Source organism: Thunnus albacares, chromosome 14, assembly GCF_914725855.1.
Source record: "Thunnus albacares chromosome 14, fThuAlb1.1, whole genome shotgun sequence".
Taxonomy (NCBI): Eukaryota; Metazoa; Chordata; class Actinopteri; order Scombriformes; family Scombridae; genus Thunnus; species Thunnus albacares.
In genome coordinates, this window is record NC_058119.1 from 1,111,786 (window position 1) to 1,138,701 (window position 26,916).

Below are 26,916 nucleotides of genomic sequence, written 5' to 3' on the forward strand. Positions count from 1 at the left end.
CCTCTCAGGCCTGGCTCCAGGAGACAGCCCTGATATCCCTAGTCCAACATTCTGAAGGTCCTGAGTCAAAGGTTCTTGATTTGCTCTGAGTCCCTCCACCAATATTAAAGGTGGTCATTCTCAGGGGGGAAGCCAAAAGCTGTCCCTGTTAGCAGCTTGTGACTAATCTATGACTAGGGCCCTATGAAATGTGTTTGAATTTTTTCCAGATTCTGCTTTATTTTCTCCCAAATTCTGTGTTTTCCATTTTAATGTTATTGAATTCTGTGTTTTATGATTTAAGCACATTTTGTCACCAGAAAGTGTGTCTTAATCATGTGGTGGATGAATAAGATTTCAACAATTCAATAAGAAAGTATTCAAAATTGCATCGTACATTGAATGAAATGAATATATATATCAATGAATTTGTAATGATGCAACACGATATTGCACTATTTTTTAATCAAAGAAAGTGCTTCAATACACAGTAAACTCAGACATCAGCATGAAGAAGTGAAAGAGATATGTAAGCACAATAGCCTCAAGTAATCCTTCACATAAACAATAATAATCACAAAATAACATTGGTGAAATGAGGCTTATAGATTGGATATTGCTCTGCTCTAAATTTACTTTCAGTTTTTGGATGACTTAGCCGTGTCAGAGGGCCTCATTGACATGACTGTGTGTGTGTGTGTGTGTGTGTGTGTTTGTTGTAGCAGGTTTGACACTTTTAAATGAAGAGGGGTGCCAGTCAGAGTCATGTCTGACAAATAATAATCTTGCTTTTAATTTGACAAGTTTACATTATTAATTTCTAGTTGACATTGTGAGTGTATGTGATGTGCTGTTCTGTGTAGTTTTGTATTTTGTATAATGTGTCCTGTGTGTTTTTTGAAAATGAGCTGTAAGCTGATGGTAACATTTATATTAAACACTGCACATGGTCCCAATAGATAAATAAGACAGTTATAATAGTAATAACACTGTCCGAGGAAACACAAAGAGGGAATTTGATGCTAAAAAGACTGTAAATGTGTCAGATATCCACTTGATATGACTAACTCAGACTGATGAAGCTGAATAGAAGCGTCACATCTACTTTTAAATGCATTTTTGCACAAATGACTGTGGTCAATGTCCATTTGTGCACCTGACTGTTGTTTTAAGACAGACTTGGAAAAAACATGAACCTGTCCTTTAACATTAGAAAATACATTAGCTAAACAAACTCATTCTCTATGGATGTAAATGGCAGACAGAGTGTTGGTATTTTTTGAGTTATTCTCACAGTAAAATCAAAACTCAGCTACAAGATCAGATCAGAAAATTTATTACAAACATCATTCATGACTCAAACCATCTCAACTGGAGCATTACTGCTTTCAACAAACTTGAAAACAAAGGCAACATTAAAAAAAAATGCAACTTCAACACATGCGCAAACGTTTTCTGGTAAAAATAAAAAAAAAAACATTCATTTGGTTCACTTTACATTTGTGTCTGATTATCAAAGTCTAAGTGAACGTTTCAAAGCAGCTGACAGCAATCACTGTCACTGAGACAGGCATGCTGAACGGCTCTGAAATGACTTGAATATGTAAAACCATTGGTACTGCTCTCTTTGGCCCTCCACACTGAAACATGGCCCACTCTGAAACCTTTGTGTTTCTACAGCAGCATAACACAGCAACTTGGCTGACACACATCAAACAACCAACAGATCTCACTGACAAGCAGGACATTTCAATCAGCTTTGACCCACAACTAGGAGAGTAGAAAGAAGTGTCTTCAAGCTCCAAAAATAAAGTCTTGTGCAAGGCTGTAACAGACCAGATAACAAATAAAAACATGATAATCAAAGAAAAACAAGATGATAATATACTATTGCATCCTCATCATGTAAAGACATCAGTACAGATGGAGACAGACCCACATTGAAAACTCATAAACAGCAGTTCACCTCTCCAATGACAGTAATAGCGTGTGTACAGCAGTCATAGAACAGCAGCATGTTCACCTCTCTGCAGAGGAGCATTACTGACAGGAAAACAGCTACAAAAACACAAATACTCACCACAACAACTAGCACAATTGTGATAGTGTGTCAAAACTGTGACACTAAGTCAAGAGTTTGACTTATTGATTCACAATTATGAGTCAAAATTATTAATCACTAAGTCACAATTTGGACGTTTTAATTCAAACCTATGAGTGATTATTCTAAGTAACAATTTTTACAAATCACATGATTACAACATATGATCTCATAAGTTTGACTTAGTTCAAATTTGACAAAAAAAAAAGTCAAAATGATGACAATAAGTCAAAAGATTGATCATCCGATTCTAAATTATGGAAATTACCAGACACTAATTCAAACCTATAATAATAATAAATAAACACATTTTCAGAATTATGACTTGTGTGTCATATGGATCCCAGCTGGCACTGGAGGAGGTGCAACAAGCAGAGATGCTTTGCAGGTATGAACATCAACCTGTCACCAAACTGACATCATAAATAAATAACATTTCAGAATTATGACTTAGCGTCTCATAAGTTTGACTCAAACTCTAAATATATTTATTTTTCTTGATCATTCTTAACTTCCATCATTTTTTTCTGTCCCTGCTTTGATTCCAGCCAAGGACTTTTGTTTGGTGTTGTCCCCATCGCTCTCCTCTTGTTCCCTGTCTGCCACTTCACTGCTACTATCCAATAAAAAGACAAAACATTTTTAAAAAAAAAGAGAAAAGAAATGGGCTTCCTTAACTTTCACCTTTCATGCTTCAGATGTAAAAAAAACAAACACACAAAATACTTGTTCAAAATATACTTATATGTATACAATAAGCATCTCCTTTATGCTCACTGTATGAACTCAAAGCTCCATAAATAAGGCAGCAACTGTTTCACAATCCTCAGTGAACACTGTGCAGGGTTTACAGTCATATCACTGTTACTTTTGCAGGATCTTGAAAGACACATGAGCAGCCAGATTATATAACAATCAGGACTTTAGGGTCCCGAAGCCTTTTCATTCTGAGGGATATGGGAAATATGTGGTCCTATTTTACAACACAGTGAGAGAGGGGGGAGAGGGGGGGGGTTTGGGTAAATGCGTGTGTGAAGTTTCTGTGATATGTTGTGATACGGTGTTGGCAATTTCCTGTTGACTTCACCTCACCGTAGCAGGCATTACATGGTCTTTGCTAAACAAAAAATACTCTTCTGCGTTATAACTTTTAAATTTCAGCAGCTGTGTTTAATACAAAAACTACAATTCAATTTTCTAAAAGTATAAATCCACCCTCAGATGTGCTGTTATTCAGTTCCTACATTTCCTAGAATTCCTTTCAAAAAAACCCAGAGAGGGGATGAAAGTTGTGTGGCGAGTGGATGATAACATGATGGCTGCACTGACTTCTGCTCTATTGAGGCTACAGTGCATGTAGAAACATCAAACATTTACCATGGATGTTTTTAATGACTTGAAATCTATTGTAGCTACGCGATCACCTCGACAAAACATCACATCTCTACATTTGGCTGTGAAAAAAAATGACACCTCAAATATGGTCCCAAAAACAGCACGTGACTACAACTTCTACTAATGTGGCCGAGTTTTAGGTTGGGTTTTTCTTTGAAGCTTCCTTGGTTCAACTCTTCACCTCTGTGTTCTACTTGTTTTAAAGTGAGAGGCCCAGTGCAGGAGGAGTGAGCAGCAGGGCAGAGAACTACCTTAACTAAACTCAGTAAATGTAGCAGAGCCAGGAGGATCAAACATCTTAACAGCTGCTCTACCTGCTTCTGGTAGCTCTTCTCTTCCCCCCATGCCTGAATGTTATACTACTAACAGGCATACATTTAAACTCACTTCATCTTTCTCTGTTGACAGGCTCAGTTACCAGGGATGTAGTCAAAACCACTTCAATCTGCAGTAGTCATGTACAAGACCAGGTCCAAGAATGGTACACATAGATGCACAGAGTATCTAAATATACATAAATGTCAAAATGCATCAACAAGCTTTGGAGTGTGGAACTGAAACTACAGTCCTGGTGACTGCTGATCAAAGAAAAAGCAAAAGCTGAGAAACGTAAAAAATAGGATGCACTGTACAGTCTGCTCTCCTCCCTCCATCTACTCCTCCTCCTCCTCCTCCTCCTCCTCCTCCTCCTCTTCGTCATCATCCTCGTCGTGGCAGTGGGTGATCTCCTGTGGAGGCTGAGGGAAGAAGTGGGGCGGCTGGATCTCGCTGATAGATCGGGTCAGCTGGTGTCGTTTGCATTCCATCTCCTTGAGGTCCACGTCATGGCGGTTTCGTGTGGCCAACGGGGACTCTGTGTCTATGATGTTGATGTTGGTGTGCTCCACCGTCGACTCATGAGGCATCTGGGAGGGAACAGTTTTAGTGAGATATCTGGATCAAAGTGCAGCTGACAGACACAAACATCTTGCCCTGAGTCAGAAGGATGAAGACTCACCAGTACATGTGCAGCTCTGAACAGATAGCTGAAGGGGTAATAGAGCAGGTTGATGAAGGAGGCGGCGTACAGGTCAGCGTAACGCATCACCTGCGAGGCAAACAGGGTCTGTCGGGATCCACTGCGAAACAGACTTCCCATCATGCCATAGCACATGTCCATGTCATGGGTCACTTTCTGGAAGGGACACAGAGACGTGCAAGAGAAGATTTCATTGACTGCTATTTTCCTCAGTCCTGAGGACAAATCCTTATTATTATTATCAATAAGAAGCACACGGAGCAGAACTTGTTTTAGCATTCAGGTTTCACAAAACTTTCCATGTTTTAACATCATGAATGCACCAAATGCAATCCTGTGTGCTAAAAGCCACCAACTCCCAGCTCATCAAGCTCTAGGCAACACCTGATGTTTACAGTAGAAACACCGCAGATTGTTTGCTGTTTTGCATTTTACAGCCCAAAATACTCCAACATGATGATAATGACACTGTGCACAGTTCCTCTAGTGTTTTTCATACATAGGCTCTACTTTATCTTCCCAGGTAGATAAAATCCAAATTCAAACCAACTCAGATTTGTCCTGTTGTCTTTGTATTTACTGCTGCATTAGTTGGATGTAATTAATGAAGAAGAGACAAGCAGAGGAGGAAACTGTTTCCACAGTCAATCATCTGTTAAGTGTTTGATGATTATTTATTTCTGCTGTGTTCTCGCTATGTTGCTCCCTCCCCTCACTCGACCACCGCCAAGCTTTCTCTCTCTCTCGCTCTCTCTTTTTTCTCTCGTCTTTTTTAAAATGATCATTTTTAAAAAATGATGGTTATCAAATGAAGAGACTGTCCTCCCCTCATCCTAAACTGGCCCTAAATTGATACTAGAGTACTTCCTTGTTTTGTGAATGAAGCAGAGCGCAAGTTGAAGCAGCCGTGGTGTCTGCGACGGTCATCTCTGCAAACCCCACCCTCAAAGTTCCTGCACTCTTGGAAAATACTATCCCCCCCAGCAGGGACTTTTTGGGGAGTGAAACAATCTCCCTGCAACTTCATTTAGACCCTAGTTCCTCCAGTGGAAATGCAGGTAGAGGAACTGAGTTGTTAGTCCCTGGGGAAAGTTCCTGTGGAGCAAACACGGCTACAGTGGGACTGAACTAACAAGTATATCTAACCAGAGTCTTCTAGTATCCATTCAACACCTTAACATCTCTGCTGCTACTCTAAAGACAGAACCCTCCTGAGAGGAAGACTGGAGTGGTGTATGACATCATCATGACATCACATGTGACAGCTGTGGGGAACACATACATACATGAAGGCTAAAAGATGTGAGTGAAAGCTCTAAAAATCCCAATAAGAAGACCTTGAGTGTTTTTATTATTTTTTTGTATTTTCCTACAAAGAACTCTATAACTTTGTTTGACTAGTTTATTACTGAACCTGCTGCACCACCCACGACCACCAGTACATTTACACTTGTGGGAAACACTGACCTCCATGTTTGTTGTGACAGCAACACCCACACCTGACTCTACTCCTGCACATACTGCACTACAGCTACTGGTTGAAGGGATTAACCTGATAAACACTTGTTTTACATACAGTAATCATTAACACAGGTTCAGTGTATTGACTGGTTTATGAATGCTCCAGGTGCCTCCACTTCATGGAATATAAGAAGAAATCGACACCAAGACCATTTAAGAGCTCTCAGTAATTGGTAACATGTCAGTTTATGACAGAAAGTTGTACCTTAATCCGTCTCTGCAGTGAGCTGATATCAGGCCTCTCATTGCTGCTGCTGTCCAGATGCCTGTAGAAATTGATACCAAGTCAGTAACTGATGAAACAAGCCACAGTGTACTGACATAAATATAATGATGAGAGCACATGATGCAGAGTTGATTACTGGTAGGACGCCTCAGAGTGTCTTACTGCTCTCAGTGGATGTGGTCATATAAACAGCTTTAACTAATGAGTTATTGTCGTCATGCTTCACTGCGATTGGCTCAGCTGTTTTAGAGCTATGACATCAGTGATGTGATTGGCTTACAGTGTATTTATTAATCACCACACCCTCCAATCTATATTCATCTTCACCCAGCTCTTTTGCCTTTTGCTGCACATACATGAAGTGAAACAGCTGGAGACGCCCACACATTCTGTGCCAAAGACCTACTGCTTTGTGATAGTCCTTGCATTAAAATTGGGACCCAAAACTGAAAGAATCATCAATTCTTTACCATTTGTTTTAACATCTGTCATCTATTTAAATTACGGTGAAGGATGTTTCTCCCAGAAGGAACCAGTAATGTAGCAGACATTGTTGGTATAATTACCTGCAGGTCATTAACTATTCACTGGAACACTGTCTGAGGTGTCCTGACATGATTTTGACAAGACACTTGCGAGCTAGTTAGGAACAAGTGCTTTCTGTTTGTATAAAAGCCTGGATAATCAACACCATAAACACTATTAACTCTATTCAATTACTGCACATTATTTGGACGGTAAATTTAGCAGCAGGCATTATCCCTTAACTTTAAAACTCTACTGATTCATCTGAATGAACTGATGAATTTTGTTGTCTCAACATAATGAACTTACAAAGCATTCACCTTTAAGGGAGTTTGTATAGAGACAGGTGCAAATGAAAAGAATTTGTACAGCAAAGTGTTAACTGAGACATTTGTGACAGGAAACTATTTCTTTGAATTCTTCCTGTGCTAGTGTTTTAGTGGAACTATCACAGATCTCTAAGAGATGAGTTGTGCATGAAGACAACATTGTAACACACTCCAAACACACTACCAACATCTGCTTTAACATGAAAGAGGAACTCACTTGTAAAGCTCAGCGAGGAAGCAGTCCAGAGACTGAAGTTCCTCAAATATGGCTAAAAAACAGAAACTAGTATTAGTACATCACATGACATCACAGTTCAATAATAATAATAATACTGTTGCATTTTTCAACAGTCTATTAGTACCAAAATGTCAGAACTTTGCATCACTGATTAATCGATCGATTATTTACTACATTAATCATTTTGTTTCTAAAATGTGAGAAAATAGTGAAAAATATCCATTATCGTTCACCACAGCTCAAGGTGATGTCTTCAAATGTCTTGTCCGACTAACATTTCAAATCCAAAACATATTCAGTTTATTATCATGTATGTCAAAGAAAAGCATTGAATGATCACATTAGAGAAGCTAAAAGCAGCTCATTTTTGGCATTTTTGCTGAAAAAATGACTAAAATGATTATTTGATTGTCAAAATAAAATTCTGTCTGACAACTAATGGAGTAATCAACTACTTGTTGCAGCTATAGAAAAGTCTGACACTCACACTGACATGTCTGGATGCTAAATAGGAAGCTACAGCCAGAAGCTGACTACTCGGCTTAACAGACAGACTGGAGGGGAAACAGCTAATCTGGCTCTGTCCAAAAGTAACCAAATCCACCAACCAGCAGCTGTAAAGCTCACTGATTGACATATTATATTCAGTTCCAAACTAATCCTTTAACACAAAACTACTACTGCTGCTGTTAATGTTACTACTAAAAGTGCACAACAGACTCTGAGGAGAAGCTGATTAAGCTGCAGATCAGAGATCAGTTGTACTGTATGTTTGTGTCCAGTCTTACAGCTCTTGTCAGTCCACACATGCAGCTCCTGGGCCAGCTCAGGTATAACCAGAAACGTCCTCCAGCCCTGACGCTTCTTGGATTTGAGAATGTCACCAAAAATGTGGTCTCCAATGTAGACGATGTCTTTTCCCTTAGCCCCCAGCAAGTCACACACGATGTCAGAAGAACCTAGACGTGTGATGATGGGCATTTAACATGTCAATTTGGTGAATCATATCAAATCTACCAAAACCTCCTAAAGCAATAATCCAAAATGTTTTTACATTAACTCAATTTTTCTGAGATTCCACCTCTACCTCTTCATTTGATCCTTTATTGTAAAGCACCATTTGAATATGAGCCCCATGAATTCAATCTTTCTGATGTTTAAAATGATGACTGAGATGATGAGATATCACAGCAGGAGATGGTTTACAGGTAACATGTGATGAATGACTGATGCACTATAAATAGCTGGAGCTGTGTGTAATGGCAGTTGTTGTAAAGCCTCACCGATGCGACACAGTCAGTGACATTGTGCTACTTCATTGCTGGTTTTTTCATTGACAGGTTTAGCAGTGGAGCTGGCGGATGTATTGATAGGCAAATGATTGATCAAGTGTGGGAGTGAAAATGAGGCTCACGCACAAGCACCCACTTCCACAGTAACTGACATCTAGAAACACCAGGCCTACACACAGCTTTGTAGATTGATGATTATTTACATTATTGATTGATTTTTTTGATTCATTTTTTAGTGTTTGAAATGTCAAAAAGTGGTAATAAAACGCACATCTTAGATTCCCCAAGATAATGTCTTCAAATGTCTGTTTTGTCCGACAAACCCAAAAGTATTCAATTTACAATTATATAAACTTGAGGAAAGCAGCAAATCCTCACATTTGAGAAGCTGGAACCAACAAAGTGTTATCATTTCTGATTGAAAAATTCAACTTGATCATCTAAATCAGTGATTCTCAACTGGTGGGTCGCGATCCAAAAGTGGGTTGCGGACCCGTTCTAGGTGGGTCGCGGACAGCTGGTCAAAAATAAATAATATTTAATGCGCATCTGATGTTGGACTTGTCTTTTATTTTGAAAAAATTTCAAAGATTTTGACAGGCATGCGTCAGAGATGTGCAGCAGTCTTGCGCCGTAGCCATGGTAACCATCATTTGATTGACATTCACTCTAAGTTTGTGTTGATGTTCGGAGGAAAGACAGTGAAGCGCAAATATGACGTATATATACGTACATATATATTTATTTATGTTAAAAAAGATGACATATGTGTGTTTTCGAAGGATATTTTTGAAGAATAAATTTGCTTGGTTTGAATTCTATAAAAGTGGGTCGCGACTTAATGACCGCGGGAAAATGTGGGTCCCAGGGTGAGACCAGTTGAGAACCCCTGATCTAAATAGTTGCCGATTCACTTTCTTCCTATCGATTAATTAATGCGATCGTTGCAGCTCTAGTCTGCATATTCCTGCCTTTGTGCATTCACAGAGTTCATGTATCTCAGAAGCAGCAATAAAGATTTATTTCAACGAAAAGCCTGGATAGTAATCAATGGCACCAACATCTGCCACCATGGTACAAAACACCCTCAGGCTTCAGACTGTATTTGACCAGTGCAGAGAGATGAGTGTGTGCAGTAAATTCTTTGCGACTGTGACCCCATGTGGGTACACAAAGTGTTACATTACAGGTTGTTGGCACTAATGCTGTTCACACCTCAGCTTTATGAGTCATTGCATTAGGTCATTTTCTTCTCTTGTGCTGCACAATTCAGTTATTCATTGAAGTTTTATGTGAATGTTAGACTTTTAATATTTGTTTCTTCAAGCTAAATCACTTATCTCTTACTATCATTTTAAAGAAACAAGTAATTATTGTTGACCATATAACATATACAGTATACATTATTTTTGTCAACTGATTCAGGTTAGTCCTGATGTAAACAAACCTCTAGCAGCAGCAGAAAATGTTAGATTTAGTTCTAGATTTAGTTCTTGTCTAGTATTAATCTGTGTATGACTGATGCTTTTCCACTCCAGTTGGGCTTGAAACCATCTGATGTAATGAATCAGTTTAACAAGCTATAAAACACAATCTGATTCATTACTGTAAAGTGAGAAATTAGAAGCAATTATCACTTTAAAATACTGTTAGATGGCTGTTTGTGTGAATATTTCAAAAGTGAAATATTAATCAACAAGCTCTATTAAAAACAGGCTATTTATTTACCTCCAGAGTAAACAATGCCATGCTGGAGAGGTCCGGTGTATGTGCCGATCTTCAGTCGACCTGTGGTCTGAAATAAACCAGGACTGAATCACACACTCATACACAAAACTTTCTTTATCTTGACAAAGCAAAAAAATAAAAACAATAAGAAGCAATATAAGCAGAGTAGGACACACTCACAGTGTCGACCTGTCGCAGCACTGTTCCCTCCCCGAAGAACACAGGTTTGCGGGCGTCAACCAGGATCAAGTCAAAGTAGGACTGCCAGGGCCTGTGGGCTGTACCCGGCTGCAATAAATACACACACACACAATATACTGTATCTGCATAACATTATGATCAAAGCCCTTAAAGTAAATCCTGTTTATACAACCAAGAAACGATTATATACAGTATATATATACACAGTATATAATTGTATCTTTTCATATATAGTTTTTTTGATAGCTTTTGTTGTGATATGCCTCCTTATGCTGCAGTTAAATGATTTCAAATCATTGGTGTTACCTTTGGACCATGAGGAAAATCAAACAGGTAGGTCATGATTTTCTGAAAGAGAGAAGAGAGAAAAGCACATTTTTATTTGACATCCTGGTCCAGAGCAACTTAGAAACAGGGACAATCCAGTCCAGCTTTAAGCATCACCTGACATAAATAAACAGTTAGGAATCATTATGAAATGATACAGGTAACTGTCATGATTAACAGACATTCTAGAGAAACAATAAAAAGTGAAAAAAAGACAGTAGGTTGTGGTTCCGGTCATTAACATATCAGAGCGTAAACTTTAAGCTCACCTGTGTGTATTTGTAATCACTGTTGGTGGCCAGAAACACTTTGGCGACTTCGTTCATGCGACTGAGGAGGAGAGGAAGCTTCGGCTGGGAGGAAGAAAACAGAAACAGCTTCATCAATACAGAAAACAGCAAACAGACATGAGACTCTTCTAAAATGTGTCACTCTGCTACTACACAGTAACAAGGTCTGGGCAACAGTGTTAAAATCCTTCATTCCATCTAGGGGTGGCTGATATGGCCTTCAAATAATACTACCATATTCCAGGGTATTTCTGCCATAATTCTTGATGATATGATAAAATACTGAAAAATATTTTATTATTAATTTCAAGAACATACAATTACAACATGATAAGTGTTATAGTGTTATATGTCAGCATAAAGTTTGCCTTCAAATATTCAGTAAAAACTAAACAAAAATGTTACTAGTTATTTGTTGACAGTGTAGTTTTTCTGCTTGGTTTAGAACTCACAATGAATAGCTGTTGAGCTTTCTGGCTCCTCTCATACTTAATTGGGTGCTTCTGCTTGAGGTGGTGAAATAAGTTTGTTGTATTGCCCCCTATTGTTGTTACAGTCTTCTTGCACTTCTTACATATTACTGTGGTTTGTTGTACAGGTGATCTTTTGTAACCAAACCACTTCCACACTACTGAAGTCGCTCCCCTTTTTGGAATTAGCTTAACTTCGCTTTTAGCCATGCTTTTTGTTGCTGTGTATAACGGTATGACATCATTACGTCAACAAGTTGGAATATTGCCATTATCATGAAATGAATTTTTTTTTAATAATATGAAAAATTATACCAGTTATCATGAACAATACGATATGGCACACCCCTAATTAGATCCACCATGAGTCAATGAGATATGAAAATAAAATATGAACAAGTACAAGTTAACTTTAAAGTGGTTTACTTACATCCTTTACTACGTACTTCTCCAGGTTTTCAACCGTTTTTTCTTTTAAGGAGCCCTTTGAACATATTAAAAAAACAAACAGCAGAATGAATGAATGAAGCATTGACTGGAGGAGGTGATCAAAAGCTGCCTAGAAAAGGAATCTACCTTAAAATGAACCCAGTCCACAGCGTCTCGGACGTCCTGGAACATGCTCTTATAGGACATGAAAAGGTCACCATCTTTGAAGCCAGTCTCACAACTACAGACAGTAAAAATTATGTTCACATTAGAGTTGGCACGACAGGATTCAAGTGTTTCCCCCCAGAACCATATTCTTATCATGACAGACAAAAACTTGAAACATCATGGCACAATGAAAACCAGAACTTTATTAGTGTTCTTAATAGAAGCTCATATTCTAAATGTCACATTAAATGACAGCAGCTTCACTTCCTAGAGAGCCAGCATTATGTATTATCTATACAAGAGTGGGCGTGCAGTACCTCGAGTATCTGGAGCAGTTACTGAAGAAATCAACCAGGCAAGCAAAGAGGTAGGTTTCTGAAAAACAAAATGACTAATTATAATCTTGAATATTTACATGCAGCCAATATAAACAATGGGAAAAAACACTGTGAGCACTATTTTATGAAATAATTTAATTTATTGTGGACCTATCATAACAGTGTCAGAACATCAAGCCTCTGATGATCACAGGTTGTCATGTGTCATTTTTGATTGGTATGCAAGCCTCATGAGGGCGGGTCTTATCTAATATGAGCCTGTTAGAGGGCAGCGTGCTGCTGTTAGGAGCAACTTCATTGTATGGTTGGTGACATGAAAGAGGACTGGAGCAGCCCAACCACCCAGCTGAGTGTTCGCACTGCAGGGGGGACGAGTAGAGTGTCTGCTGAAAGCAAGTCAAGGACTGCATCCTTTTCTTGTCGTTCGGTGTATGTTGTGGCCTGTCAGAAGCTGCTTACAGTGTGTCTAAACAGAAAGCCTTTCAGTCTAGTTTTTCATTCATCCATCTCACATACATCTGACAGCACAGATACACTTGACAGATTATATTTTAATCCATGCAGCGGTTGGTGTTTCACTGTTTCACTCGCTCTATGCATGTGTAATCATGGCTCGAAGATGATTTTTATGCTTCAAGCCTATTTTCCTCTGTTCTTTGCGCATAGCCACAGTGTTTGTGTTTTGGGCACACAAGTGACCTACAGTCAACACTGTGCCTGAACGCATCCTGTGTAGACACAGACAGAACACTCACTGCTGTTGCTGCTCTACTAACGTGCTGCCTATACTATGCCTCCTGTGTAGACACAGTTTTAGTGTGTGTGTGTGTATATATATATATATATATATATATACACATATATATATCCACACAGCATTGGCTATCAACCGTTAGCATATGACCTTTACAAGATTCAACATTTGGGAGGACCATTATGCTGCTACTCAGAAAGTGGAAGCTAGTTAGCTTAGCTTGCTAATGTTAGCACTGATTGCCTCTAGACTTTACTTTTGGCTCATGTTAATTCAACATATGCTGAGTCATCAGCTGTTCTCACACACTCAGTGCTGTGTTCATCCTGCATTACAGACAGGAGAGGGCTAGTGTAGCTAGCATTAGCTGTCATTCTGTCATGGGTCCAAAATGGTGACAGCAAATGAGCAGACTGTCAAACCTCACAGCAACATGTGATGTCAGTGTTGAGGTGGGGCTAAGCAACATGTAACAAAGTCAACCTTTAGCTGGTTCAAAACTGTACAGAAGTGTGCTAAAAATCGAAATTTCTCTTTTTTGGAAATGATCATTTTGACCAAGCATGCGCATGTGTGTGTACAGTCGTTTGATTTTTTTTCACATAAGGGAGTGTTGTCAAGTAGTGGTGTTCTGGATGTTTTATTACCAGGCAGGTTGAAGAGTGTGTTGAGGATATAGAAGCGATCTGTGTCTCCACGTTGAATGAATTTGTTGGGGTACATCTCTCTGATATCAGGCCTGTGCAGAAGGAATAAATACATACACACAGCAGGTAAACAAGTGATGATAAGGCTTTTAAGCCAGATGCACAGTCATCCTCACTGTATATGTAAGGGTGCATAACTATGGTTAGCCCATATCCCTAAATTCAGAGTATTCTATATGATTCATTTTAAGAATAATGTAGGATGGAGGGAGGATTTAACAATGTGGATATTTGCTTTGTTTTTTGTTGTTGGTGGACCATGGTGACAGCTCAGTGGGAGAAGTGGATCTCACCCCCTCAAGAAGTTGAATCCGTGCACACACACCAGGATGTTCCCATAGGTATCCACTTTGAGCAGGTTGCCATACATAGTGTCAAACACCAGACCTCTGAGGAAGAATGGAGACAGGTGATGACAGAGAGGTGATGAGATGTCAGAGGCAGTAGGAAATACACTCTGTCATACATACATTCATACACAATATTTTTGTCTCAGAGTATTCATACATATTTGACTGCTGGAGTCTCTTTGCTGCAGTGGTGAAAACAGCTAATGACGTGTTCAGTGACTGACAGAACAAACTAAGGCTAAACATTGAGTCAGTATGCAAGGTGCAGCATTTTTAATGAATTTTAAAAAATGTGAGTTTAGTGGACCAACCTGGTGGGGAAGGAGGGGTCATAAACAAAATTGAGCAGTTCTTGTGGATATCCAATGGACACCAGGCGCTCCACTGTCAGGTCGAAGCCCAGCGACTCATACTCAGGAGATTTATACACTAGACACACAGACAGAGAGAAGCAATCAAATTCACAAAACACACATCACGCCAAATGAATCCAAACTCATCCAAACTCATCCAAAAGGAGGTGGCTAGGTATAAACTAGGGTTCATGGGTTTAGTGTGGTATAGTATTCAGCATGGGTTTTTAAAGTCCGTGCCAAGATTGGAATCAGCCTTTAAAAACCCATACTACATGAACACTAGTTTACACCCCAGCCACCTCCTCCCACCATGGTATGTTGAATGACTGTGTGGCTGCCTCTAGTCCAGGAATATCCCCATAAACAGCTGGATGGCAGCAGCTTGGGTTACACTGGGTGTTGCAGTGATCAGGGAAGAGGACTGTCCCCCCCAGGAAACCACAGACTTCTGTTCTGGTTACTGCAACACAAAAACCTGTCTGTCTGTCTTGTCTGAATTGATTCTGTCAGGCAGAAATCTCTGATTTTAAGGACTAACAATTATCATGAGAATTTCTATGAAGGTTGGTCTCATTTTGTTAATTGCTTTATTATAACAAATTTAATATGAAGGGATAGGGTTAGTGGGGCCTTATGGAAATGTCTTGCAGGCCTGCTCTAGCCCCCCAGGCTGGAAGATTATAACCCCTGCTAGAAAAAGTTAATTGAGTGCCTCCTGCAGGGCAGTGTAGTGTTGCCAGCAAGCTTCATACACCAAATGGTTAGCTTCTTGGTCAAAAACAGACATAGCCTGGGAGCAAGGACCGAGAGTACGTCCATATTCAGGCAATTCCATTTGTAAACATGTCTTTTTCCTCTACATGCAGACCTTCATAGGTTTATCAAGGCTGATCCCAAGAGGCTCAAACTGCACTTACCTGCCAGAGTGTAATCCATATCAAAACCAAAACACTTGATCTTCTCCATTGCCAAGCTTCGGTTCACAAACACTCTGGAGGGGGAAAACAGTGTATGGTCAATCATTGCGTGACAGCTGGAAGTTCACATGAAATACTGCACTGCTACCTACAACATAACTCATAGTGAATAGTAGACAAATCAGTTTAGTCTGACGTCTTTCTGTAAATACTCAAACATATAAAGATTAATAGGATTCAAACTAAAGCTACAGGAGAAAATCCATAGGGCAGCATTGTATCAGTCTGATTGAGCAAGACTTTGTGAGGTTAGGTTTGATGTGTGGCTAGCTGTGTTTGACAAGACTACAATGAGTCACTTACATGAAAGTTACTAACCACATCACCAGCTGACATGCACTTCCCCGGGTTATTATACACTGATCAGTGCAGAAGATTTCCTTCAAATAGTTAGCTGGTGTGCTTTCTAATGATTGTATCGAGTTCTTAACCATATTAGTTGTTAACCATATTAGAATCCCAGAAATTTAACTGAAAATGTCATAAAGGTATCCATTTAACAAAATTATTTGTGCTACACCCAAGCAAAAATACCATCATCCCCGATGTAGATTTCATGTGTACCCCCTTGCTATGCAACTGTATTTTTATAGGAGCACTATTATCTCTCTCATTAGTTGGCACCAAAATAAGATACAACACACAGTATAAAATTAACAAAATGATAATTTAAATAAACCTAAGTTTCCAATTTATTAGGTTCACCTAGTTAAACTACTGCAGTCTACTATAAATATTGCCCTGCAATAAATCTAAGAGGTGTTTCTAACATTTAGTCTACCCTCATTGATGTAAATAGGGTAAATAGGGTAAAAATCTGCACAACACAAAACAATTCAACGGCAGCACTAATTACAGCCTCCAAAATTACCATAAAGTTGACTGAACAGCGTTAGTGAGGTGGACCTTATAAACTGCACACTCAGTGTATGATCAAACAACTATCACAACTAAGAGTCTGACCAAGCATTTGATTCCAGGTTTTGGTACTTATCTTGGGCTGCACTATATTTAGTCTATAAAACATCAAAAATTGTGAAAATAGTCAAAAAGTACTTTTCACTTTTCAAAACACAAGACTTGTATTTGTCAAATACCTTGTTTTGTTTCTGACCAAAAGTCCAAAACTCAAATAAATGTAAAACAGAGAAAAGCAGCAAATCATCACATTGAAAAAGCTGCAGCCAGACAATGATTGGCATTGTTGATTGATAAATGACTTCAATGCTTAATCAGTTATCAATTAGTTTTCCGTCAGTTGACTTATCTACTAATCAACTAATCATTTCAGCTCAAGACTTTGTGCTAATGACAAAGTTCAATTAGTACTCAAAAAGTATTGAGGTTTCATATCCTGCCCTGACATCTGACCTTAAAACTATCATTTTTTATATTTCAAGCCTGTTGAAACAACCTGCAGGAGTAATAGCAAAGGAAGCACTCCACTGATGATCATTTTCCATCATTTCTAGACTTTAATAGAATTGCTGCCCTCAATGAATCGAATCAACAATGAAACTCACACTGTCAAAATAACCAACAAAATTCACCATCTGGACTTGTATACAAATGTTAGCTGACACCTTCTAGCATCTCATACACCGTTGACTCCTTTTCTGCAGATTTACAGATTATACAGTGCACATACAGTATAATCTGTGACTCTGCTCAGACTGCACACTGGCCTTTCTACTCAGATGGTGTGAGGAATGACAGCAGATTGACATAACGGATGGGGATTACTGAGTGGAGAGGTAAAAGGAAAGATGCAGGAAGAGGGGAAAATGCAACAAAAGGAGCTCACACCAAGAAATCACAATGACCACCAACTGCTGTCTCCACAGGGAGAAATCCAACTCACAATTAGTGTCAGTATGGATGGAGTTCCATGAGAGTTGGATGGAGAATCAATTCACATCATGGACATCAAAATGGAAAAGTAATTTAGTCAGTAGTCGCAGTTTGTTTCAACAACAAAAAGATGGCATACCTCATTGCAGGATGGTTTTGAGCCAGATCCCTTGGAAAGCTTTGTAATAGAGAATACATGTAGTATTACCACTGAACTCATAGCTGCTGCTCCTACCACTGACGTCATGCTGTACAGCTCTGCTGTCCCTGTCACTGAACAGTCTGTTCTATTACATCTCAGTACCCTGTTATATCCCCACAACAGTAATAAGACCTTTGTATGATCTGTGTTTCATTAGCTTGCAATGAACATTACCTGCTATTAAACATACAAAAAGCCACATACACACATCTGACATTTTAAAACATTTTTTCAATCGATTTCAGGGTTTCATTCTTTGTACGCCATGTAACTAATCCAGGTTTACATAATGTTGATGCTCATGGAAGTAGACAATGATTGGTCAAATCATGGAAAAAGTCTTTTGAAATAAAGGGAACAGAAGGAAGAAAGTGTATTTTAATTTAAGCTTTTAAAGCATCATTAAATTATTGAGCCTGACAGTTCATTTTTCACTGGGGAAAATCTACAAGCATCAACTTGCTTGTTCTGGAGCTTTTGACCATATCACATGGTCTTCCATGAACTGTTAAGCTCAACTTTTAAGACAATATAGACACAATGTCCTGAAAGTGCCCAGAAATATGGAATATCTAAATATCTACAGTTCCATGATGACTGAGCAAAGTCCATCAGGTGATGAGGACCATGTGATATGGTTGAAAGTTCCAGAATGCATGAGTAAGCAGACCATGAGTCGAAATTGTTTTGTCAACTTCATGAGGTGATATTTTTGAAATTAGAGATACCCTGTGCACCAGCTGTGGCACTGTTGAGTAATGTCTGTATCTCCTGCTCTACTGGTTTATTCACCCTGCACAAACATGTTGTTGGTGACGCAATACATATTCCTGTTAACAGCCCTACAACCCCCCCTCCTACTTTTCTTAGGAGATAGTGGACTAAACCTCAACTTAAAGGCCAAAGAGTTCGATAATAATCAGCAGTAGTATTATATTAGTAATATCATTTGACAGAGAAAACAAGTTATTGTAATAACTTCAAATTCATTCCAGCCTATTTGACAGAATAATAAGCAAACAACTCCAGTGTGAAAACAACAGCTGTAGCAGTAATCTACAGTAACCTTCAAAGGTTTCAGACACTGACTGACAGTTCTGTTTCCTGTTGCAGTGGGGTAAATGTTTCCTGTATGAGCACAAACAGCTCACTGCAGTAAGAGTCTGAAAACACCACCAACACCAGCTGCATACTGTCATGCCCATATCCTTCTGCCAATGCATCCAAAACCTTTTCTTCATTGAAGATTGTGCTGCTTAGAGTAATTTCCCCCTGCTCAACATCACAGTTAGTAGCTACAGCTAGTAAGCAAAACAGTAAACATACAACAGAATTACACATAACAGAGACATCAACATACAACAAGAGCACAACATGAAACTGTAACTGAGTTGAAATGAACAGAACACAGAAGATGAAACTGTGTCTTCTCTGGCAAAGATAAGGATGACTTTAATAGTGACTTCACAGCAGCTGGCGTCTAGTTGTGTAACATGTCGCCCTGCTGTAGTGGTGTAGCTCTGAACTCGGGGTGTGTCAGGAGACGATGACATCACTGTTGGGTGTGGTTAGAGGTGCAACAGGGTGTTCTGAGAATCCCAACCAGGACAATGCCAGGTTGATATGTTTTACACCCTTTTCATTTCTACTGGGGTTCCCTGAAGGTACAACAGATTTAAAGGACGGGTTCACAATTTTTCAAGTGTGTCTTAAACAACAGTCAGGAGCCCAAATGAACAGTGAAACATGTTTTTCTTGCTGTAATCATTCCTCCTGTTCATACTGACCATTAGAAGATTCCTTCATAATGCACTTACAATGGAAGTGATGGGGGGCAAAATCCACAGTCCTCCCTCTGTGAAAAAATGTATTAAAAGTTTATCTGAAGCTAATATGAAGCTTCAGCGTCCAAATGAGTCAAATCAAGTAGATATCTTTCAACATTACAGTCTTTTTAGTGCAGTAGTTCCTCTTTTTGTTACTATACTTCCACTGCAGCTCAACAGGGAAACACTGTCTGAGGAAACACAAAGAGGGACTTTGATGCTAAAAAGACTGTAAATGTGTCAGATATCCACTTGATATGTCTAACTCAGACTGTTGAAGCCTCATATAAGCTTCACATCGACTTTTAAATGCATTTTTGCACCAAATGACTGTTGACAAACTGTGAATTTTTTTTGGCTCCCATCACTCACACTGACAGCACATTTGAAGAGGATCTTTTAATAGCCAGTCTGAACAGGAACAGGAACTTTCACTGTTCATATTTAAGACACACTTAAATGAGACTAGGTCAAAAGCTAAAATATGGTTGGACTGTGTATGAAACGATAGAGGGCTTTTAATATGAAACGATGGGTACAGGGAGTGGCGACATGTGGCGACCAAGCCGACGGGAAGAGCGCTGGGCTTTGACTGGAGCCAATTTGACATAGGGCATTTCTCAATACCAAGTATGCCAAGTTCAGACTTGTGTACCTGGTAGTTCAGACTTGGCAAGTTCGACTCAGGAGTACAAACTTCCGACGACAGGAGGACGCAGTGCGATCATTCTGCCTGCTGACAGCAGCAGTTCAGCTTCAACACACCTACCTGACTGTACCATGACAAAAATAATCTCAACTCAAAGCTCCACTAACACTTTTTGGAGCACCAATGGTGTGACTTCATCACTCAATCAGTTAGTGACAGACAGACATTCGGGTTTGTAGGGCTGGCTCCGCTGTTGTGGACCAGCTAAAAATTGTGAACCCATCCTTTAAAGCATTCAACCAGAGATGGCAGTGAAACACTGCTTCTCTGCCTGGTGTCAAGTTACTCTGCCAGCCTGCTGGAAAGAATGGCTTTAAATATAGATATCAAAACTGTTGGGAGAATTGCTTTGGGGTAGAGGTAGTTCTTTCACATGTCTAAGAGTCAGGAGAGGTGTGTGTGAGATTTAAAGAGATTTAAGGAAGAAGAAAACTACACAGTAACATGGTATTTAGTTTTTTTGGTATGGTATATTGTTGTTGTTTTTTTTAACTCTTTATGGGAAAATTTAAATGGAAGACCCTGCTGATTTACCAACACTTAATTTCATGAAAACCAAAAAAAGCAGAGGAGCAGCCAGCTTAAAATGTTGAAGGTTTATTTTTAGAATGACTGAAAATCCAGGTTCATGTCAGATTGTCAACAGCCAAATTCAAATAACTCAGCCATCTATGAACAGAGGACAGTTCCCTGAGCCTCATTTCTCCAAAACTACAAGAAGCTTAAACGTATTTGAACTTGTTTTTATCATAGGTCATTATTCTGTACTATTTACAATGCTGTGCAAATATCCAACAGTGAACAAACACACACAACAGAAACTGGTAAACTGACTCCAACACTTGTGTGAACTTTGTGTCAGGAACAATTGGTCCATGCTAAAAATGTTTACAGCACTTCTTGCTGCAGTCTGACTAACATGTACCTGTGGTGAGCTTCACGCCGATACTTCTTCATGGCCACACCGTCCATGTTGGCTGGGAGATCAGCATAGTTTTGTAGACGGTCACTCCATGAAGTCGTCATCTTAAAACTATTAAAACCTGTTTCTGGGATGAAAAGAGCTGCTTATTAAACCCAGACCCACACACCTACTCAGTTAGACTGAGACTCCAGTCTTTGTTAAAGTGTACTGTGTCAATTAGTGGTACTCTAAAACCGATTAAAGATTTCTAATCAGTCTACTCACAGGGTACACCGTGATAAGATAATATTCTGACCAAAACAAACTGTGAGCATGAACAGAGCAGTACAAACAGTGATTTACAGAGACTGACATGCAGTCAGCAAGTTTTCACCTCTGAATTTCAACATGAAAACTGTATGAAGACAAGGTTACACCAAGCTGCTGCAGAAAATGGCAATGCACCCAGGAATATTTCATCTTACATTTAAGAACCGGTTTGCCTAATTAAAACAGCAGTTTGTCTGTCTTAAAACAATGCTCACATGTCCAAATGTACTGTGAAAGAGTTTTTCTTTGCTTTAATTACTTCTCCTGTCCATATCGACTACAAACTCAGGAATGTAAAAAGTGATGAAATATGGAGTCTACAATAGACGCTTAACGGTTTCAGTGTGAGTTGGTCGTCATTTGTAATGTCACACACGTCAAATTTGTAAACAGTTTAACATAACGTTAATGCTTCTTCCATACAAGAGCTGGAATATCGAGGCTAAGCTAAAGTTAGCTCAGTGCCCTGTAAAGGTAGTGTAACTTCAGATGCTTCTTGCTGACAGCTAACATTAGCGAGCTAAGTGGCTGCTCCATTGGTTTCCATCATCTTGCTAACATCGCTCAGACAGCTGGAACGTTGCCTAAACCCGCCGTTCTGCACGACGCTGAAGTTAGCTTGCCATTCGATGGTTAGGGGGAAGTTAAGGGAAAAGAATAAATAATATTTAGCAGCGGATTCACCGTTTTTTCCCACCAGTTACACTCATGAACAAGTGTTAGACATTGTAGCAAAAGCCTTACTGCTGTTTAAACACACTTTCAGATTTGTGAAACTGAAAAGAGGGCGATTTCACTGATATTTCAGGCCAGTTTGAGGAAAGGTGAGAGAACAACAATCATTTTGTATTTAAAAGAAAAATTAGAGGATTGAGTAAAGAAAATGTACTCTATAAAGATATTGAGTGATTGTATTTCAAAAGGTAAAAATAACTTTTACCTTTGTTTTCAAGTGAAAAAGAGGAGCTCTACATGATCATCTCCAATGAAATGGAGACGTGGAATCGTGCTATGAATTTCTAGCCCCGCAAAATCAGTGAAATTGCCCTTTTTGTGTTTTCACAAATAGAATAAAGATTTCACAAATCTGAAACTGTGTTTTAATGAGTCTCTGGAGTCTCCTTGGTAATCTGGTCCAGATTTGACAAGTCTAAGTATAGTGTTTCTTGATCTGGACCTGCTATGGTCTAGATGGAGAAATATCAAGAGAAATCGCCCTTTTATACAGCGTTAAGACTTTTGCTAATATGTCTTTCCCCTTAACCCCTAATCGGAAGCTAACTTCAGCGTTGTCCACCGCTCTGTTAGCCGGCTAACAAATCCAACTGTTAAGTTAAAATAACTTTATTAAACGTTTGAGAACAGCGCATTAATATGTAACTATAGCGACAACATGCTCTATATTTTAGTTGTGATAGTAAAAACTCGTTTTAAAATAGTCGTAGTAAATACACACAGTGACTGTCGACAGGGACACAACACTCACCCTCTTTATCCTGTTTTTGTAAGATTTACTGTACGGAGCATGCGCACATCTTCCCAGCGTCTTCTTCCGAGTTATCCCTGCAGCTCGCTGCAGCTGGGTACTTATTTATACATTACATTACTTTACCGCCATCTTCTGGACCTAATTATCCCGTTCAGTTCCATTTCCCTTTTAGTTAACCACCAAACATTTCAAAAACATAGAGGCACTGCACCTGTTTTAAACATATAGAAAATAATCCAAGCAGCAGTAAGCTACAGTACAAAAATATTTTGCACATACATTTTCTTACAAATGAAAACATTTAAAATAAAGTTTCAAGTTATTTACATGAGTTGAAAAGTTTGAATTACCTTTAAACATCTACATTTATGTACTCTATATGGAATTTAGCTATTATAACAATGTTGTTACGTAAGAATTCTAATTCTTCCTTCTGAATGAAAAAAACTGATATTACTGCATCAAATCACCTTGTATAGATTTGTTCCATCAGTCTGGCAAAAAACAAAATAAAAGATGGTGTGTCTTGCCCATCAATTAATAGTCCAGTATGTTTTTTGTCATTGTTTCTCTGCCATATATTTTAAAATCTTGACATTGTTAAAAACAAACAAACAAAAAAACAAGATGACTTCCAATAATGTACAGTGTGTTGCGCAAATTATTGTCCTATTCTTCATCTGCTCATTGTTCTCATCTACATCTACAGTACATCTCACAAACCCAACTCTTATTTAACTGACATTGAAATGTCTTCCCTTTATGTCTTGGTCTGTGCTGTTGCCACACCTGATTCATTTTCTTCCAGACTATGTTTTTAATGCCTTTTCATTCTGACTCAATTCTGTTTCTGGTCAGTGAGTAGTGGTCTGATGCTTCTCTATGTGCAGCCAAGCACTTGCTTGGGTGTCTAAGCCTGTAGTCCAAAGTATCTTGTGATGTTCTAATGTCATAATGATCTGTTAGGGCATCTGGGTGGTGGGTTATTTCTTTTGGTGCTGTTTTAAGCATGATGTTGCAGCCTTCATTAAGGCTCAAAATTCATGCAAATTAACAGGAAAGTCAAACTCGTCTGTTCCTCTGCTCTCATTCATACATCACAGACTGTGTTGTACCAGGTTGTAACTGCCGACTGTCACAACTGAGCAATATCACACTAAGTCAGTCATTAAGGCTGTTACTCAGTATTTGCTGTATTTGGAATAAACAAACATCAGTATAAGTTGTCATAAAATGACCCCTGAAGCAGCCAAAAATCATACACAGTGCTTTAGAGCACTTTCATCAGATTCTCTCCCAGAAATGAATATGAACTGGGAGGAAGACTTACCAAAGCTGAGGTTTCTCAAGGAAGCACCGGTTTCATTCCTAATGACCTTTTCTCAGGATATAAGGTATGTGGTCTTCTGGCAGTACTTCAGGTAATGTGAAGGTAAAAGAGCCTCCATAGACATATCATTCACTGTATGTGGCTTGTCAGTTTTCAAGACAGAAGCTGGCAAAATGTCAGTCTAAACTGTCAATTTTACTTGTATGGAAACTAAAATGATATGGTCATGTACCAAGTGAGTTGGTAACAGCTTGGACATTTGTGCAGTCAGCGGCTGGTGGGATGGAGGATGTAGCAGCAACTAACATCTGTTTATTCACTCAAAGAATTCCATAAAAACTAATTATTTCCTGATATCTCATGTGCATTTTGCTTTGTAGTGTTTGTGTTTAAAATGACATAGTTGTCTGTATGTTTGTACAGTGATTTCCGCAATGAAACAGCTTTTTAACCTGCTGAACTGCAGTCACACTGTCTCTTACCCACTCATTCCTACTTTGTATTTACATCATGTGTTTGTACTTTGCGACCAATTGTTTTTCTGAATTTCTCCCCAGGAATAAAATGTGCTATATCAACAAAGTTTTGCTTTGTTTTGCTAAAACACAGTAATACAGTGTGTTGTTCTCCGTAACTTTTAATAACCATATTTCATACAAAATGTGGCATAAAAATATCATTTAATTCAGAAGATAATAAAGAGCATATAAGAGAATAACAGCAGGTGGTGAGGACCACTGTCCACTGACCACAATGCTGCATATGTGGAAAAGTGCTCGACTGATTCAACTGTAGAAAAAAATCCCTCAGTGCACAGTAAATTCTGGTTTTCACTGCCAGCTTCCCAACAGCCTGATACATTTACAAACGGAGTGTTTCCAAGAGCTGCACTATGTCAGTCATTCCCTTTGTGTACAGACACTTGTGGAGCCCGATCAACACTCTGCAACACAAAACCATGTCCTTGAGAGCTGTCTCAGTCCACATTCATTACATCTTCACTGCAAAAGCATCCTGATGCTGGTATTGTTTTTAGATATTTAATATATCTTGAATCTGTAGTTCTCAATTCAGGAACAGCTTTCTGCAGTATTTAACCCAGAGCTGATGTGTGCAACTTTTTGGCAAACTACAAGTACAAAACAAATCCTGCATAATAAAACATTGATTAAATGATGATCAATCTATCATTGAGTACACTGGAGGGTTACTAAGAGTCAAACAGACTCCAGAGCTTTGATTAAGTTCACTTAAACATTCTCTACTGAAAGGCTACATAAAGATACACATTATGGCACTATGGCCTGGTTGAAAAATGCCTCATATAACACCAGTGTGTCAGGTGACTGGAGACTCATACAAGGGTTCATGAAAACTGATTATTTACTAAAATGAGAACTGGAGTATTGTACAAATATGCTAGTGATAAGCAACAGTATGCTGCAGGTCTTCAATACAATAAATACTTATGGTTCTTAAAAACTTTTATAAAAGGGGCATTTCAGCATGATTGGAGTTTTCACAATATTCTGTATTGTCACCATTCTTACAATTGAAAGTAACCCAAAATGCAAAGTTACTAATTTCACGTTGACAATGTTTTCCAGATTCTGCAATAAAACCCTAAAACTGTAACACTGGTAAAGAGAGACAATGCCAGTTAAATTGCAACGGTGTCAAATCTGATTTCAGTTGCTTCATTGCACAGATGGTGGTAGCTGGTGGTGTGTTTGGGTCTGGTGTCCACCCTCACTTGACTGAGATGTGACTGACTGAAGTCAAGTCACAATAGTTTTTCATTCACAGATAAAGAGAGTCGAAATAAGATCCTGTCAGCATCAATATGAAAGGAAACAAAGGATTAAAAATGTAGCACAAAACTCCAACCATGTGGCAAATGTCCTTAGAAGCTACAAAATGTATCTTTTAAATGGTAATGAACAAACAAAAAAGGAGGGGCGTTTGGGGGCTGTTTCTCTGTCATCAGCTTCGCTGACTCCAAACAAGACTCCAAACCTGTGTTGTCGAGAACAAGTCACAAGGTCTCTTCAACCTGACTACTGTGTCTCTGATTATCCGTCACCATGTGTGGCAACTCTTACGTGTCAAAATAAGTCTTATAAAGTGAACATACAGCATAACTGCAGACAGCTGGTATGTTGCACTCAAATGACCTGCACTGGACAGCTATCTGTATCTGTCTGTTTAGCTACAGTGAAGCTGCTGTTCAGTGCTTGTTGTGCTTGTTTGGACAAAGCAATGACACTGTGTGTTAAACCCCTGAAAGTTCCTTTTAAAATGAATTTGTTCTAAACCACAGCTAGTAGGAGTGGGTGATATGGATAAAATCCTGTTACAATATATGTAACTTCATATGGGGATAATGATATAGTGTGATATAGTAAATCTTTGGGGAGATGGATACATGGTGAATGGACTGCATATAGCACCTTTCTAATCTTGTCTTCTGACCACTCCAAGTGCTTTACGCTGCATGCCAACATTCACCCATTCACACACATTCATGCACTGATGGCAGAGGCTCCCATGCAAGGT

General features: G+C 38.9%; 1 protein-coding gene across 2 annotated transcripts; it reads right to left on the bottom strand.

Moving 5' to 3' along the window:
* Window positions 1-1,299: 1,299 nt before the first annotated feature.
* nt5c2a (5'-nucleotidase, cytosolic IIa) lies at window positions 1,300-23,125 on the bottom strand. Of its 2 annotated transcripts, XM_044372705.1 has the most exons (18): window positions 23,028-23,125; window positions 21,233-21,356; window positions 15,660-15,733; window positions 14,698-14,815; window positions 14,330-14,425; window positions 13,977-14,068; window positions 12,555-12,612; window positions 12,217-12,310; window positions 12,071-12,124; window positions 11,150-11,233; window positions 10,860-10,901; window positions 10,533-10,640; window positions 10,353-10,419; window positions 8,121-8,291; window positions 7,312-7,363; window positions 6,220-6,280; window positions 4,473-4,649; window positions 1,300-4,380 (listed from the first exon to the last, which is right to left on the bottom strand). In XM_044372705.1, exons 2-18 carry the CDS (start codon window positions 21,331-21,333, stop codon window positions 4,129-4,131), a joined length of 1,701 nt encoding a protein of 566 aa, XP_044228640.1. In that variant the 5' UTR covers window positions 21,334-21,356; window positions 23,028-23,125; the 3' UTR covers window positions 1,300-4,128. The 2 variants fall into 2 exon arrangements, with proteins under 2 accessions (XP_044228640.1, XP_044228641.1); XM_044372706.1 differs by lacking the exons at window positions 21,233-21,356; window positions 23,028-23,125 and adding an exon at window positions 15,052-15,202 and having other exon boundaries at window positions 15,660-15,736.
* Between the last annotated feature and the right edge of the window lie 3,791 nt (window positions 23,126-26,916).